Source organism: Hemitrygon akajei, chromosome 17 (genome assembly GCF_048418815.1).
Source record: "Hemitrygon akajei chromosome 17, sHemAka1.3, whole genome shotgun sequence".
NCBI lineage: Eukaryota > Metazoa > Chordata > Chondrichthyes > Myliobatiformes > Dasyatidae > Hemitrygon > Hemitrygon akajei.
Genome location: NC_133140.1, coordinates 28872740 through 28891532, shown reverse-complemented (window position 1 = coordinate 28891532; position 18793 = coordinate 28872740). Strand labels below are relative to the sequence as shown.

Genomic DNA, 18793 nt, shown 5'->3' with positions numbered 1-18793 from the left:
TGGGGGATCAACACTGCCCAGAAATATGACAGGACCAATCACCTAAGTATTTCTTCTACAAACGCTGGGTGTCCTGTGGCAACTGCCTCAATAGCTGACACTCCTAGACAACCATTTAAAAGATAACAGTTCTGGGGGGAGTGATGAAATAGGCTCCACTGAAAATGGTTGGGCCAAGGGCATTACTCCAAGGAGCTTAGAGCGGGAATGATTCACCTCAAATAATCATCTTTTACACAACTGGAGTGTTTTCTCTATGACAGTCATTGAGCTGAATTTTATCGCCTTGTTGCCAAAATTAATCAAATGATATCAGAGGCCCTCATTCTCACCTTGCCTCTGGAATTGAACTCTTTGGTAATGCTTCTACCAAAGCTATGGTCATCTGGAGTTTAGTGATTCTGGCAAAGTTCAAATGGGGAATTCATGAGGAGGTTATTGGTGAAAAACTGCTGCTAGGTATCATTGTGGATGACAAGTTTCCATCACTTTACTGATGATTGACCACGGACTCAATGAGCAGCAAGTAGCCACAATGTTTTTTGTGAACAGGGGGTACTCCAACTATTTTTCACCTTAGATCTCATTATAACTATGTTAGAACAGTTTAACTAGAAGTGCAGCAAGGTTTGGAGTGCTCAGCACCACAGTGGGAAGTTACCTGGATGGTAGCTGGTCTCATAGATAACAGAAGGCATTGGCAATGTCACAGTGGAAAGGACGGCTTCCCAGACTCCATGCAAAGCAGGCTCTGTGTAAGACCTTTGACCCCGTTGGCCCATATGCTTACTGGAATCCCCTCCTCTTCATTTCCTCCACCAAGCAGCCTCAGAAATCTGAAGGTGCTACGCTGTGTCAGTCTTGGATAACTTACAGGTCAAAATGTTGCCCAAAAATATCAGTCTCCCATACAACCCTACCCAGGCATGTGCCCTGGAAACTTTCTAAGGTGCAAATCCAAGGCGAGACTAATGGAGGCCTATTATTACTCCAGAGAGGGTAAGACTACTAAAACAATAAAGGGGCAGGGGGAATGTGCACGGAGGCAAAAGAAATGGGTGAGGTCTTAAATGAGTACTTTGCATCAGTATTTATCAAGGAGAAAGACATGGAGGGTAGGGAGATCAGTGCGCACCATACTAATTTGATCAGGCAAATCAAGATAAAGAAGGAGGAAGCACTGAATCTCTTCAAGAACATTAAGGTGATTAAATGCCAAGGGCCCGATGGCATATACACCAAGTTATTTCGAGAGGAAGAGGTGAGATTGCTATGGCCTTGAGCAATATCTTTGTGACCTCTCCAGCCATAGACGAAGCTCTGGGTGGACTGGCAAGTAATTAATGCTGCTCTATTATTCAAAAACAGAGTTCAGGATAATCCTGGAAACTGTAGACCAATGAGCCTTACATCAGTAATAGGAAAGCTATTGGAGAGGATTCCTAGGAATAGGATTTATGAACAATTGGAAAACCATAGCCTAATTTGAGACAGACAGCATGATTTTGAGGGAGCAAATCATGAGTTTTTTCAAGGACATGATGACGGTGAATGATAAAGGTAAAGCTGTAGATGCTGTCCACATGAATTTTAGCAAAGCATTTGACAAGGTAACTCATGGGAGACTCATCAAGAAGATTAAGATTCATGGGATCCATGCTGAATTAGTTTGCCCATTGACAATGAAAGTCACTTGACTTGACTTGAAATCAGAGAGTGACTTATTCAGGTGTGAGGCCTCAGACTAGTGGTGTTCCTCAGGGATCTATAATGGGACTTCAGCTATTTGTCTCATAAACAGAGATTGGTTTGCAGATGATACAAAGATTGGTGCTGTTGTGAATAGTTCAAAGTATACAGCCAGATATAGTTCAGTTACGAGTGGAGAAATGACAAATGGGATTTAACCCGGCCAAAAGTAAAGCTTTAAATGTAAAGGGGGAGTATTCTGTAAATGGCAAGACCCTTATTAATACTGATGTACAGTGGGATCTTCCAATCCAAGTCCGTAGCTCCCTGCAAGTGGCTACGCAGGTTAATAGGGTAGATAAGAGGCCAAAGGCATGCTTGCCTTCAGAAGTCAAGGAACTGAGTTCAGGAGTCGGGAAGACAGCTTGCGGTCTTATAAAACTTTAGTTAGACCCCATCTGGAGTGCTGAATTCAGTTCTGGTCACCCATTAAAGGAAGTATGTCAAATGTTTAGAAAGGATGTAGGAAAGGTTTACCAAGATGCTACCAGGGTTAGAGGGCATGTGCTATAAGGAGAGGTTGGACAAACGATGGTTGTTTTCTCTGGACCGGCATAGGCTGAGCTCCAAATATCTGATAGCGACTTATAAGATTATGAGAGGCATAGATATTAAATTGAATTTATTTAAATCTTACATCCATCCCATGAAGTGAGGGAGTAAAAATGTTTACATTATGACTCTGTCGCAATGTACAGACCTGTGAGTTATAAGTCTAATGGCATGCAGACAGAAACTGTCCCATAGCCTGTTGGTCCGGGTGTTCATGCCACAGTACCATTTCCCAGCCGGAAGCAGTTTATGGTTGGGGTGACTGGTGTCCCTGATGATCTTCCAGACCTTCTTTACACACCTGCTGCTGTAAATGTCCTCAATGGAGGGAAGTTCACATCCAGATGTGCTGGGATGTCTGTACCACTCTCTGCAGTGCCCATTGATCAAGGTTGGTGCAGTTCCCGTACCAGTCAGGTTGCTCTCAATGGTGCCCTGCAGAGGTCTTCAGTGAACGGCTGATTTCTGGAGCAAAGGCAGCTTTACTACTCGGGGTAAAAGAGAGGTGAGACTGCACAGGTGTGTGACGTCAGCCAGTAGAGCGCGAAAGGTTTAAAAAGACCGCCATACCCAGCAGGCAGCAGAGTGACAGACTTTGGCTCAACGGGCTTAGGCGGTAACAGGACAAGGCGAGGTAGGTTTACCTGTGTTATTTGTGGAAAGGAGGAAGTATGTGTGTGAGGCTAGTTTTCTGTGTTCGGTGTCAGACGTGGGAGGTCCTGGAGTCTCCCAGTCTCCCGGACGGCCATATCTGCACTAGGTGTGTCGAGCTGCAGCTCCTAAGGGATCGAGTTAGGGAACCGGAGATGCAGCTCGATGACCTTCGCCTGTCAGGGAGAGCGAGGAGGTCACAGAAAGGAGTTTTAGGCATGTGGTCACACCAGGACAGACCATGGGAGACAGACAAGTGGGAAAGGGAAGAGTCAGGTACTAATGAGTACCCCAGTGGCTGTATCCCTTGACATTAGTACTCCTGTTTGAGTACAGGTGGGGTGGGGGTACAGCCTTCCTGGGGTAAGCAACAGTGGCCATGCCTCTGGCACAGAGTCTGGCCCTGTGGCTCAGAAGGGTAGGGAAGGGAAGAGGAAGGCAGCAGTGATAGGGGACTCTATAGTCAGGGGATCAGACAGGTGATTCTGTGGATGCAGGAAAGAATCTCGGATGGTAGTTTGTCTCCCAGGTGCCAGGGTCTAGGATGTTTCAGATTGCGTCCAAGATATCCTGCAGTGGGAGGGAGAACAGCCAGAGGTTGTGGTACATATTGGTACCAATGACATAGGTAGGAAAAGGGAAGAGGTCCTGAAAAAAGACTACAGGGAGTTAGAAAGTTGAGAAGCAGGACCGCAAAGGTAGTAATCTCGGGATTACTGCCTGTGCCACGCGACAGTAAAGATAAGAATAGGATGAGGTGGAGGATAAATGCGTGGCTGAAGGATTGTAGCAGGGGGCAGGGATTCAGATTTCTGGATCACTGGGACCTCTTTTGGGGCAGGTGTGACCTGTACAAAAAGGACGGATTGCACTTGAATCCCAGGGGGACCAATATCCTGGTGGGGAGGTTTGCTAAGGCTACTGGGGAGAGTTTAAACTAGAATTGTTGGGGGGTGGGAACCGAACTGAAGAGACTGGGGAAGAGGAGGTTGGCTCACAAATAGAGAAAGCTTGGAGACAGTGCAAGAGGGAGGATAGGCAGGTGATAGAGAAGGGATGCGCTCAGTCCGAAGGTTTGAGATTTGTCTATTTTAATGCAAGGAGTGTTGTGAACAAAGCAGATGAGCTTAGAGTGTGGATCAGTACTTGGAGATATGATGTGGTGGCCATTACAGAGACTCGGATGGCTCAGGGACAGGAATGGTTACTTCAAGTGCCAGGTTTCAGATGTTTCAGAAAGGACAGGAAGGGAGGCAAAGGAGGTAGGGGCATGTCAGAGATAGTGTCACGGCTACAGAAAAGGTGGACGCCATGGAGGGATTGTCTACTGAATCTTTGAGGGTGGAGATTAGGAACAGGAAGGGGTCAATAACTTTACTGGGTGTTTTTTATAGGCCACTCAGTAGTAACAGGGATATCAAGGAGCAGATGGGGAAACAGATCCTGGAAAGGTGTAATATTAACAGAGTTGTCGTGATGGGAGATTTTAATTTCCCAAATATCGACTGGCATCCCCCTAGAGCAAGGGGTTTAAATGGGGTGGAATTTGTTAGGTGTGTTCAGGAAGGTTTCTTGACACAATATGTAGATAGGCCTACAAGAGGAGAGGATGTACTTGATCTGGTATTGGGAAATGAACCTGGTCAGGTGTGAGGTCTCTCAGTGGGAGAACATTTTGGAGATAGTGATCACAATTCTATCTCCTTTACCAGAGTATTGCAGAGGGATAGGAACAGACAAGTTAGGGAAACGTTTAATTGGAATAAAGGAAAATATGAGGCTATCAGGCAGGAACTTAGAAGCATAAATTGGGTACAGATGTTCTCAGGGAAATGTACGGACCAAATGTGGCAAATGTTCAGGGGATATTTGCAGGGGGGTTCTGCATAGGTACGTTCCAATGAGACAGATAAAGGATGGTAGAGTACAGGAACCGTGTGTACAAAGGCTGTTGTAAATTTAGTCAAGAAGAAGAGCTGATGAAAGGTTCAAAAACCTAGGTAGTGATGGAGGTCTAGAAGATTATAAGGCTAGCAGGAGGGAGCTTAAGGAAGAAATTAGGAGAGCCAGAAGGGGCCATGAGAAGGCCTTGGCAGACAAGATTAAGGAAAACCCCAAGGCATTCTACAAGTATGTGAAGGGCAAGAGGATAAGATGTGAAAGAATAGGACCAATCAAGTGTGACAGTGGAAAAGTGTGTATGGAACCAGAAGAGAGAGCAGAGGTACTTAATGAGTACTTTGCTTCAGTATTCACTATGGAAAAGGATCTTGGCCATTGTAGGGATGACTTATAGCAGACTGAAAAGCTTGAGCATGTAAATATTAAGAAAGAGAATGTGCAGGAGCTTTTGGAAAGCATCAAGTTGGAAAAGTTGGTGGGACCTGATGAGATATACCCCAGGCTACTGTGGGAGATGAAGGAGGAGATTGCTGAGCCTCTGGTGATGATCTTTGCATCATCAATGGGGACTAGAGAGGTTCCAGAGGATTGGAGGGTTGTGGATGTTGTTCCTATATTCAAGAAAGGGAGTAGAAATTATAGACCAGTGAGTCTTACCTCAGTGGTTGGTAAGTTGATGGAGAAGATCCTGAGAGGCAGTGGGACATTGATAGGATGCAAAACTGGGATGAGAAGGGGCAGATGGAGTTTAACCCAGATAAGTGTGAAGTGGTTCATTTTGGTAGGTCAAATATGATGGCAGAATATAGTATTAATGGTAAGACTCTTGGCAGTGTGGAGGATCAGAGGGGTTTTGGGGTCCGAGTCCATAGGACGCTCAAAGCAGCTGCGTAGTTTGATAACCCGCCACCCACCACCCACCACATCATTTTATATAAGGGACTTGAGCATCTGCATTTTTTTGGTATCCACGGGATGTCCTGGAACCAATCCACGTGGATAAGGAGGGCTGACTGTGTACAGAAGTATAAAGAAGAAAGTGTGAAAATTATAAGTAATTCAAAGGAAGCATTGTAGATACACTGTAAATGTAGAATTTCCTTTGACCTTTAACCTATAAAATGTTGGGTCGAACAGGCCGCTTCCACTGTGAGGGCCTCAATATGATGCCTGCTGCTCACTTCTGTTGAATAAACCCCTTCTGTATCCATTGGCTTCAGTGTCTCTCTGGTGACTTTGTTCATGTTACAACAGTGATAAAGTCCTTTCCCTTTGTAAGTGTTTATGGTGAGAAACACATTGGACTCTTCTTCCAATCTTCATCTGTAGGTAGGCCTCAGCTCAGTCCACTTTGCTGAAGTGTTTCCCAACAGATAGGTTTGCAACGATATCCTCTATCTTAGGTATAGATCTACTTTCAGTACTGTGTTGATGGTGACCTTAAAATCACCACAGATCTTGAGAGACCCATTCTTCTTAGCTACACTCAACCTTGCAAAGAATTCCTTCAGCCTCCATGTGGTCCAGCTCACTCATCCCTTTATCACGGATAGTATAAGAAACCAGATGGGCTTTGGAAAACTTGGGTGTGGCATTTTCATTTAACAATATTTTACCCTTGATATGTTTGAGTCTTCTAATACCATCCTCGAACATGGCATCATCCAGTATCTGTCTTCATTTGCTTAAAATTCCGTTAAAGGTGGCGGCGCGCATGGACGCAGCGGCCCCTCATGGAGCGATAAGTGTATCTAGTGTTTGTTCTGTTTGTCCTAGACGCATAACATACAGTCGGAATATGCTCGTTAACATCAGGGCATACTATGTCGGAAAAACTGACGAGTTCTGGTGTGACATGGACAGTTTACACCGCTACGGATTACTATCCGCTACCAAGCCGGTTACTTCCCGAGGGAGGAGGAAGCGAAAGCGCTATGACAGAAGACAGAGGAGGGGTAAGAGAAGACAGAGGATGGGTAAGAGAAGACAGAGGAGGGGTAAGAGGGCTGGCATCCATGCTAGGCTAAAAGCTAACCCCACCAGGCCAGCGGTACCATCCCCCCGCTCTCAAATGCCCGCTCCATCGACAAGCTGGATGAGCTGCATCTGCTGAGAGAAACACGCAGGGAATTTAAAGACTGCTGTGTGTATGTTTTCACGAAATCCTGGCTCTGCGACAACATACCGGACGCGGCGATACAGCTAGAGGGAATGACATCGTTTCGTGCGGACAGAGAGGCAGCTAGCTCTGGTAAGAGCCGAGGAGGAGGTCTGTGTATTTATATAAACAAAGACTGGTGTGTGAACGCTACAGTAGCTGCTAAACACTGCTCACCGCTGGCTGAATTTCTCATTGTGAAATGCCGGCCGTTCTGTCTGCCGAGGGAATTCACCATCGTGCTTGTGGCAACTGTTTACGTAGCTCCCAGTGCCAATGCTGAGTCTAATGCTAACGAAGCACTGGGAGGCCTACATGAAGCCATCAGTGAGCTACTGACTACACATCCTGACAGCTTTGTGGTGACTGCTGGGGACTCTAACCACACCACCTTACAGACTGTGTTCCCCAAATTCCCACAATATGTGGATTTCAAAACCAGGGGAGACAACACACTGGACTTGGTTTATACAAACACCCCACAGGCATACAAAGCAGCCCCCCGCCCCCATCTTGGCCACTCTGACCACATATCTGTCATGTTAACAGCAGCATATAAACCACTGCTTAAACGTGTGAGATCAGAGAAAATACAGGTAAGGGTCTGGCCAAAAGGAGCAGCCTCAGCACTACAAGACTGTTTTTTGCACACAGACTGGGTGGGACATATTCAAAACAGCAGCCTCCTATGATGACCATACAGACATTGAGGAGTATGCGGAGGCAGTAATCAGCTACACAGCCAAATGCATGGAGGATGTCACTGTGGTGAAAACCTTCACCGCACGTGGTTATAAAAAGCCATGGATGACAACAGAGGTACATTCACTACTGAAGGCCCGTGACACAGCCTACAGATCGGGGACAGGAGTGCGCTTCGCTCAGCCAGGACTGCGCTTTCACTAGGGATCAGGAAAGCGAAAAGGGCCTACGTGGGCAAAATACATGGACACTTCTATGACACAGGTGACACCAGATGGATGTGGCAGGGAATTAAAGCTCTGACAGACTACAAGATCAGGCAGAAAACTGATGACAGCGACGCCTCTCTTCCAGACAGGCTCAACAATTTCTTTGCACGCTTCGAAGCATCAAACACTACAGCAAGGGGGAGAGCCAGTCCCTTCTTACCATCTGACCAGCCGGCTCCAATCATTGATTCAGAGCAAACACGGATGACCCTTGCCAGAGTCAACCCACGAAAAGCGGGAGGTCCCGACAACATTCCTGGACGTGTGCTCAAGGAATGTGCTGATGTATTAGCAAATGTCCTGACAGACATTTTCAACATCTCCCTTAGTCAAGCCATTGTCCCCAGATGCTTCAAAATCTCCACAATCATCCCTGTAGCAAAGAAATCAGTTGTAGCCTGTCTGAATGATTACCGTCCCGTTGCCCTGACCCCCATAGTGATGAAATGTTTTGAACGGCTTGTCAAGCCTCATATCACAGCCAGCCTCCCCTCATTGCTGGATCCTCTACAGTTTGCTTATCATCCAAATCGCTCTACGGAGGACGCAATATCCACCACACTGCACACAGTTCTCTCTCACTTGGACAACAAAGACACTTATGCCAGAATCCTGTACATTGATTTCAGCTCAGTGTTCAATACCATCATCCCGCAGAGACTAGTGGAGAAACTGTTGCTGCTTGGCCTTAACACTGCCATGTGTCGCTGGATGCTGGATTTCTTGACAGAGAGACCACAGTGAGTCCGTGTTGGCAGGAACATCTCTGACTCCATCACACTGAGCACTGGATCCCCACAAGGCTGTGTGCTTAGCCCATTGCTGTTTACACTGCTAACACATGACTGTGCAGCCAGATTCAAGAGGAACCTGATCATTAAATTTGCTGATGATACCACAGTGGTGGGGCTCATCAGCAAAAATGATGAAACAATGTACAGGGAGGAGGTTAAACACCTAGAGAGCTGGTGCAGTGACAACAACTTGATGCTTAATGTCACCAAAACCAAGGCGATGATCGTCGATTTCAGACAGTCTCAGCCTGAGCACACACCCCTCAGCATCAGTGGCTCCACAGTGGAGAGAGTGGAAAACATCAAGTTCCTTGGGGTGCAGATCTCGGACAATCTCACCTGGTCCAGGAACACCACTGGGATTGTGAAACGAGCCCAGCAGAGATTGCACTTTCTGAGGAAGCTTAAACAAGCATCACTCCCCACTAACATCTTAACTCCATTCTACAGAGGCGTGGTTGAGAGTGTGCTGACCTTTTGCATCACAACCTGGTACTCCAGCTGCAGTGCTGCTGACAAAAAAGCCTTGCAGAGGGTGGTTAGGGGAGCAGAGAAGGTTATTGGGGTCTCCCTACCTTCTGTCCAAGACCTCTTTCAGAGTCGATGCCTCCAGAAGACACAGTACATCATTAAAGACCCCTCACACCCTCTCCATGAACTGTTTGTTCTTCTGCCATCAGGTAAACGTTACAGGAGCATCAAAACTAAAACCACAAGGCTACTAAACAGCTTCCTCCCACAGGCAGTCAGACTGCTAAATAGCTGCTCTACCTGACTCTGCTTTGGACACTTTTAACTTGCACTGGACATTTATAACTTGTTTTTAACTGACATGTGGCTGTTGTGTTTTACTATTTATTGTTATGTTTATTATTTAGTGTTGTGTTTGTTATGTTATGATTGCACTGCTCCTGGGAAACGCTGTCTCATTCTGCCCTGCAGAGCTGATGTACGGTTAGAATGACAATAAAGTTTTTGAATCTTGAATCTTGAATCTTAAATTGACTGTACTGCAGAGGATGTGGCACGTGATTTGTAGATAAATCTCCAATCAAGTTGTAGTTGTTCCAAATAATCACAACTGCACAATACTGGCCCTCCTGTTTTTACCACATATAAGCCCAGTGTGGCTTGTTTGCTGTAGTATTTCACTGTTATGAATGTTATTTCTACGTGAGTTAACTTTTCTCCAGTATACATTCTCAGTTGGGTATCTGCAGGCTACAGTTCAGTATCTTTGAAATGCCATTCTTGTGCAATAACTGGAACAGCTGAGCCAGTGCCCAATTCCATTTTAATTACTTTGCCATTCACTTCTAGTGTAAGCCATGTTACTTATCTATTGTTAGTTTTCACACTGTAAATCTCAATGGTACCCAGACCTGCGTCACTCATCGTTAGCAGATTTTTCATCAACAGCATGCAAATTAGGTCTTTCTGAAACTGCAACCTAACTTTTTATTTTCATCTCTTCCCTGTGCAGTCCATTTATTTTTGTCTGTCCAACAAGCTCTTTGTACATGTCTTAATTTGTTACATTTTCTGTAAGTTTCACCTTTAAACCTGTCTTGGTCTGGTGTATGTGAACCCCTGCCACAATGGTAACCCAATTTGTCCAGCCAGGTGGTTAGATGTTGCAATTTTGTTCATGCTCAATTTCATTCCTGACTGCCACTCAGTTGTGTTTCCATTGACACAGCGATTTCAACTGCTCTTTTAAATGTGAGTTGTGCCTCAGTCGGGAGCTGTTTTTGAATTCCACAAACTAAATGATCTCTCAGTGCATCATTACGCCCATCACTGAACTGAGAATACTCAGACAACTGCTTCAATTCAGCCATGTACGCTTAAATTGGCTCCCTTTCCTTTTGCTTCTGCTTATGAAACCTAAAGCATTTTGCAATCAAAAATGCTTTCATCTAAATGTTTCTGTGTTACTTTTATATTATCTGCAAAGCTCATTTCAGCTGATTTGATTGGAACAGTCAAACTCCCAAGTAAGCTGCATGCTTTCCATCCAATGCACTTGGCAAAACTGGCACTCACTTTTCATTGGCTATTTCATTTGCTTCAGAATACTGTTCAATTTGCTCAGTATACATCAACGGGTTATCTGTTATGCAATTGAATATATATATACATCATTCCAATGTAGCCAGCCATTTCTGCTATTTGTCATTATTATTATCACCCAATACTCACTGTTTATGAACCTGTGAATTTCGTTCATTTTCTACTTTTTTTTAAAAACTCGGCCGTCTCTACCCTTCCAAAGATTATGTGCTCTGATTTTATTTAAAAATCATTTTTAACTGCTGCTTTGTAACTTTTAAATATAAAACTAATAGAAAGAAAAACACAGAGCTGGGAGGTGGGTGTCTTAGTTTCGTTTTTACTGCAAGCAAAGTGCGCACTTATGTGTTACGACATATGCTATTCATGTACTTTTACAAAAAAACCATAATGAATTATTTAACCAAAGAAGTTTTAATCAAATGATATACCTACAATATTAGTCAAATATTACTGAAATGTTAAATACACAACACGCTACCGAATATTGAAAGGCCTAGACAAAATGGACAAGGCCAGGATGTTTCTGTGGGAGAGCCAAGAACAAGATGGTTCAGCCTGAGAATAGGACAGCCCTTTAGAACAGAGATCAGGAGGAATTTCTTTAGCCAGAGGGCAGTGAATCTGCGGAATTTGTTGTCACAGATGGCTGTGGAGGTCAAGTCATTGGTATACTTATGTGGAGGTTAATAGATTCTTAATTGGATGCTAAGAGTTACAGGGAGAAGGCAGGAGGATGTGGTTGATGGGAAAAATAAATCAACCATGACTGAATAGTGGAGCTGACTCAATGGCCTAATTCTGCTCCTGTATCTTGTGGTTTTATGATCTACTATATAAGGTGAAAGTAGAGGTCAAAGTGAGAACGATCAGAAAATTAAAATGGATGGAAGTTCGAGGCCATTCTTGAGGGTTGTATGGAAGTGTTTTGTGAAGTGGCGACTCACTCAGAGTTTTATTTCTCTCATGTGAAGGGGATCACATTTTTGAGCGACAAATGTAGTAGACTAAATTGGGAGTGCATCACCCAGAAAAATGATTCGGGCACCCAAACCCAGATCCATTACCAGCCAGCTATAAACATTGCTTTAAATCCATAAGCATTATATTCTGTGTCAAATAAGACGGAGTGACTGTGTGAGCTCCTACTGAAAACAAAACTCATCCTCCATTAGTCTGGCATTTAGTGCAAACTGATCAACTGTCATACAGTAGTAGTTTGAAAAGCAAGTTATGGTAATGGGACGGAACACAGCAATGTGGAGTAAAGTGCAACTGAGCAGACGTGTGCAAATATGGCCATTCGATACTTGCACAGATAAAATGCTTTATGCAGCTCATGAGAGCAACCAACTGCACACACCAAAACAAGAGCTGATTAATAACAGACAAGACTGAGCATGCAAACAATGAATTCAGTAGGTTACAGCTTCCAATTTCAACACGTCTTGCAACCTCGCATCAAGTGTCTTGGACCCAAAGTGTTCTGATCGTGTCATACCCCAACAGATCACAGGCACATCCCACCCACTGCTGGTAGCATCTACAGAAGGCACTGCATTAAGGAGGCTGTGACATCTTATCGCAGCTACCAACGGGCAGGAAGTAGGGAAGCCTGAAGTGCCACACCACCAGATCCAAGTATAGCTACTTCCTTTCAATCACTCAGCTCTGGAACCAACCAGCAAAACCCTAATCATTAAGGTTTAACAGCACTATTAACACTTATGTCACTTTACACCGAAATAGGTTTTTGTTCTGTTTTGTGTTTTTTTTAAAGTTAAAATTGTGTATAATTCATGTTTTGTTTGTGAATGCAGCTTATGTGATTCCATGTGCCTGTGCTGCTGGTAGGTTGTCTATTGCATCAGTGCACTTATGTACTTGTGCAAAATAAACTTGACTGAGAGTTTGCAAGGGAACTGAAAGCATGCAGGCAGCTGGGAAAATCCATAAAGAGCAGTCTTGACATGGCTTCCTATTACCATATAAATAATTTCAAACATCATCAGTTTCATCCTGCCTGGCATCTGATCCAAAGCAGAGGCAGATATTGACACCAGTGAGAGCTCACCTTTCAGAGGCAGTGGAAAGGAACCATGGCACTGGCTGAGTGAAGTACAAGGCATTCAACATCAACTGTACCTTAACAGATCTGGAAGTGTTGGTCTAATACCAAGTGGCTGAAATGGAGCCTGTCTGACTGGCAACAGGAATGCTTGGCAGTGCAAATTCTAGGAAAATCACCAATATTTTACTTCAGTAGTTCAAGAATGACGCCTTTTCTGTCCCTATTTCTACCATAGTACTGTAACGATCTCAGTGTAAATCCTTTTCCTTGCGGTTTAACACTCATCACAGTGGTCAGTGGTGCCTACTTGAACTGGCACTGGGCAACATACCTCACAGACTCTACTTGTTAAGAAAGGTAAAGTATCAGAATATAACCCTTGTCGAACTCCTCCCGTTACCTGAGTCTCCTCAGAACTACCTCGTGACCGCCTTCTGATTCCATAGGAGATAATAAGGACTTGGAAGGTCTGTAAAATGACAGAAGCAATGTTGGAAGTCTGTAACTAACAGAATGGATTTAATTGCATGTTAAACTTCAGACTTAAACTGAGTTACCTGTTAATCAGGATGGTTGTTGAGCCTGGTAAAAATCCAATTGTTGCGATATTCCCAGCATCACTGGAAGAAATTCAAAGTATAAATTAGCTTCATTTCTTCATCATTTTTATTTAATTAATTCCCTGACTGCCATTTGCTGACGTTATTTGGACTATGATACAACAATCTGTTGACAGCAGTTATCCCACATATGCTACAAGGAGTATGAAGTTAATCCCGTCCACAGCTAAAACTGCAGCAGTTGCATTAGTGGTTAAAAATGGGATGACTTTCACCAGGAACAGGCCTTAACTCATCAAGAAACAAACACAGTTGTAACTTCCAGAACACAACTTGTCACAGAATAAGTTCATTCACCTCAAATGAGGATGGCATTGGAAGACCAGGAAATAAGTCAGAGGTTGGACAGGCCCTGACAAGAGGAGTGTTTGATGGCACTGGGAATGTACTTGCTGGAGTTTAGAAGAATGAGGGGGGTTCTCATTGAAACTTGCCAAATATAGAAAAGTCCACTGGAAAGAGTGGACACACAGAGGGTGTTACCACTAATGGGAGATTTTAGGGCCAGAGAGCACAGCCTCAGAATAGAAGTGTCCCTTTAGATCAGAGATGAGGAGGAATTTATTTAGCCAGCAGGAAGAGAATCTGTGGAATTCACTGCCACAGACAGTTGTAGAGGCCAAGTCATTTGGTATTTTTATAGTGGAGGCTATTAGGTGCTTAATTATTAAGGATATCAAAGGTTATTGGGAGAAGGCAGGAGAATGGGGTTGAGAAGGTAAATAAATCAGCCATGATTGAATGGCAGAACAGACTTGATGGGCCGAATGGCTTCATGCTGCTCCTGCAGTATGGCTTCTTGTTTTATAGGGTTGGGTAAAGGGAAGCAGAGCTGAAGCTTATGGAAGCTGAAGAATAGGATGCTGGCAGTATTGGCATAGTTGAATTTGGCAATAATTTACTTGGAATCTACTCTTCGACAAGTTGCGACCTTTGTAACTGTCTGAGGAGAGCTGTAAATAAGACAACTCTGCAAACACAGATTCTGGCCCACTGTTTTGGATTTAATGAGAGTTTGACTTTCCCCTTTGTTCCTTATAGGGAGTCAACCCTGAAACATCAGGGATGGTGGCATAACGTTGTAGCATCAATCCCCTTCAAGAAATACATGCCAGAGCCCATTCCCTCTTCACCAACCCTAAATGAGCAGGACCACTGAATTTTCCCTGTAAATGTGATTCTCATCGCTAGGAGCTACTTCAACCAAATGCTGAAATGTTCATTATCCTTATTATTTGGTATCTTTATCAGCAAATCTATCTCGCGGCAGACCAGAAGTGAGACTTACAGCCACTTTAGGGGAAGCCATTACAAAAGTATTAAACTTCATTCAAAACAAGACTTAACTTTGGACGGTTATTTCAAAGTTATAAAACTCCTGCTTATTCATTGGAAGCACAACATTAGTTTACTCTTTCAAAGAACATTATTACACTCAGTTGCAGGGGGCTACTTAATTATTTAACTACAGCTTTAGAAGGGTTTAATTACTCTTAACTTTTAAATTTATTAGTTCAACCATATTAATGTCATGGTCAAGAAAGCTCACTAATGCTTCCTTAAGGGGCTAAAGAAATTCTTATAAATTTTTATCAATACATCATTGAAAGCATCCAATCTGGATGCATAGTGTTTAGTACGGCAACTGCTCTGCAAGCTACCGCCAAGACAACATGGAAACCAGCCTCCCTTCTATAGACTCTCTCTAACTTCTCACTGCCTCGGTAAAACAGCTGGCATAACCAAAGACCACCCACCCTGGGCATTCTCTATTCTCCCCCCCCCCCCACATCGGGCAATAGACACAAAAACCGGAAAGCACATTACACCAGGCTCAAGGACAGCTTCGATCCCGCTATTATCAGGGTCTTGAATGATAAGATGGACTCTTGCCCTCAGTATCATCTTGCACTTTATTGTTTACCTGCACTTCACTCTTTCCCTAGCTTTCACACATTATTCTATGTTATTGTGTTACCACGTTCTATCACAATGTACTGCATAATGATCTGATCTGTATGAATAGAACACAAGTCAAGCTTTTCACTGTATCTTGGCACATTTGTCAATAATAAACCAATACCAATACCATACTAGTAATTATTCCCAGCTGAGAAATAAATGTGCACGCTATCCTGCGTAAGACCGTAAGAAATAGAAGCAGAACTAGGCCATTTGATCGGCCATCCAATCATGGGAGATCTTTTTTTCTTCTCCTTAGCCCCACTCCCCAACAACCTGGCTTCCACAGCTGCCTGTGGTAATAAATTCCACAAATTCACCACCCTCTGGTGAAAGAAATTTCTCTGCATCCCTGTTTTAAAAGGACGCCTCTCTGTTCTGAGGCTGTGCCCGCTTGTCCTAGACTCCCCCACTACGGGAAACATCTTTTCCACATCTACTTTGTCTAGGCCTTTCAACATGCAAAAGGTTTCAATGAGATCCCCACTCATCCTTCTGAATTCCAGTGAATACAGACCCAGAGTCATCAAACATTCCTTGTATGATAACCCTTTCACTCCTGGAATCATCCCTGTGAACCTCCTCTGGACCCTCTCCAATGCCAGCAAGCTCTGCAGTGAATGCTTTCCTAAACCAAGGCTGCATATGTGCACTACACCCTCTGAGACAGCCCATTTTTTTCAATACCACTTCCCCAATGCAGATATGAAGTTGCAAAACTATACAGGTATCCCCCGCTTTTCGTAAGTTCACTTTACACCACTTCGCTTTTACAAAACACCTACATTAGTACCTGTTTTCACTAACTGAAAGAAACCCGAAGAGGATTTTCGCTTTTACGAACGAAGACGAAAAGCAAAAATAGCGTTCAGTGTTTGTTTTGCAGCGAACCGTTATAGAGGCAGCGGGCACCCCGCGCAGCGAGAGTAGCGCCACAAAGCGCCTTCCCTTGGAACTATGCTCAGCATCAAGCCGCTATAGCTTTGAACCGTGTTTGTGAGCATCTGTGCTTTATCTCGAATTATTTGTGCATCCATTAGCAAGATGTGTCCTAAGGTATCAGAAAAGCCTAAGAGAGCTCGTAAGAGTGTTACGCTTAGCGGAAAACTGGATGTAATTAAGCGTTTCGATCGTGGTGATGAAATAAAGACACTGTGCGTGCGTTGAACTTGCCTGCGTCCACCATTCGTACTACTTACACGCAGAGAGAAAGAATCCTGAAAGGTGCCGATGTTACTCTTGGTTCTGCTAGTAGCAAAGTGGCATCCAGTAAAGGGTATTTGTTATTTGGTATGACTTGGTAGGTTATTTTTTTGGGTCTGGGAACACTCAAAAAATTTTCCTGTATAAATTAATGATAAATGCTTCTTTGCTTCACGCCATTTCGGCTTACAAAAGGTTTCATAGGAACGCTCTACTTTTGGATAGCGGGGGAATCCTGTTACTGAACATCAAAGTGTCCAGAGGAACTGCATATCTCCAACGAGCATTAAACAGTGAAAGGAGTTTATTTTTGTCAAAGACATCTCCTACCTGACTTGGATATCCAAGGCATTTGAGCAAGTCGTTAAAACATTTGCAATCTTAAGAATACCCTCCGACGTAATGTTATTGCTACCCAACCTGAAATAAAAGAAAATTACAATTATAGAGCTCACATTGTCTACAAAATTCAAAAGTAGCAGCCAAGGAACAAATGATCTAGCTGATTCTCCAATAAGTTTATAATATCACACCCACAAACACACACATACACACACCCTCTCACACTCACAGAGTTATATTTGTGCATGTATTTTCTCCCTCTGCCCCATGTGAGGAAGGAATGGAATAAATCAAGCTGAAATGAAGAAAGGTGCAACTGAAACAAGTTCTAGTATCTGGACAACATCTCCCATTACTGTCTTGTATTCTCAGTGCCAGTTAGAAAAATGCAGGTGCCAAATATGGAGGAAATAACACCAGCAAAAGTAAAAGCAAAATCATGTATTGGTTCTGAATATGAAATAAGGTCATGATATGCTGAAAATACTCAGCAATGTTGCACTTGTGGGTAAAGAAAGAGAACCAATGTTTCAACTTGCACTTTGGTCTGAAGTGTTACGGTAACTCTTTTTCCTCCAATGGTGCTATCTGATTTGCTAAGCGTTTCCAGCTTTCACTTTAACAAAGAATTAGAGCATTGAAATTTATATTCAATAAATATAAATTTTCCGTATCTGTTACTTATTTTTTATCAATTCATGTTTTTGGGATCTGGGCATCACTGGCCAGGTCTGAGTAATCCAACTGCTATTCAAAGGCTGCTGGCACTGACTTACCTTCTTGAATTGATGAAGGTACATGCACGATACTGTGAGGGCGGGAATTCTACAATTTGGACCCAGCAACAATAACATAACTAGTCAGAATGGCAGCAATACACACAAAATGCTGGTGGAACACAGCAGGCCAGGCAGCATCTATAGGGAGAAGCGCTGTCGACGGTTCAGGCCGAGACCCTTCGTCAGGACTAACTGAAAGGAAAGATAGCAAGAGATTTGAAAGTAGGAGGGGGAGGGGGAATTGCGAAATGATAGGAGAAGACCGGAGGAGGTGGGATGAAGCTGAGAGCTGGAAAGGTGATTGGCGAAAGTGATACAGAGCTGGAGAAGGGAAAGGATCATGGGATGGGAGGCCTTGGGCATGAACATTGACTTCTGTAACTTCTGTTAATGCCCCCCTCTTCTTACCCCATCCCTGATATATTTAGTTACCCCCCCCCACCTTTTTTTCCTCTCTCTCTGCCCATCACTCTGCCTGTTCTCCATCTCCCTCTGGTGCTCCCCTCCCCCTTTCTTTCTCCCTAGGCCTCCCATCCCATGATCCTTTCCCTTCTCCAGCTCTGTATCCCTTTTGCCAATCACCTTTCTGGCTCTCAGCTTCATCCCACCCCCTCCTGTCTTCTCCTATCATTTTGCATTTCCCCCTCACCCTCTACTTTCAAATCTCTTACTATCTTTCCTTTCAGTTAGTCCTGACAAAGGGTCTCAGCCCGATACGTCGACAGCACTTCTCCCTATAGATGCTGCCTGGCCTGTTGCGTTCCTCCAGCATTTTGTGTGTGTTGCTCGAATTTCCAGCATCTGCAGATTTCCTCCTGTTTGCAGAATGGCAGCATTCTAATGTCCCTGAAGCTCTTGACTTCTTGGAGCTTGGAGATGCAGGCTTGGGAGAAGCTGCCGGAATAGCCCAGGCAACCGTTTGATCATCAGTGATGCAGGGACTGAAAGTCGAGGCTGGGTGGTGGG

The 18793-nt window shown here is 44.0% G+C and overlaps 1 protein-coding gene across 2 annotated transcripts in view; it reads right to left on the bottom strand.

Annotated features, from left to right (window-relative positions):
- nlrc5 (NLR family, CARD domain containing 5) overlaps positions 1–18793 on the bottom strand; it is a 219569-nt gene that overhangs the window by 140073 nt on the left and 60703 nt on the right. For both annotated transcript variants that reach the window (XM_073069838.1, XM_073069837.1), the window contains exons 10-12: positions 17037–17126; positions 13479–13541; positions 13322–13390 (exon numbers count right to left, since the gene is read on the bottom strand). In XM_073069838.1, the coding sequence (XP_072925939.1) occupies positions 13322–13390; positions 13479–13541; positions 17037–17126 (222 nt within the window). The remainder of the gene's footprint in view (positions 1–13321; positions 13391–13478; positions 13542–17036; positions 17127–18793) is intronic.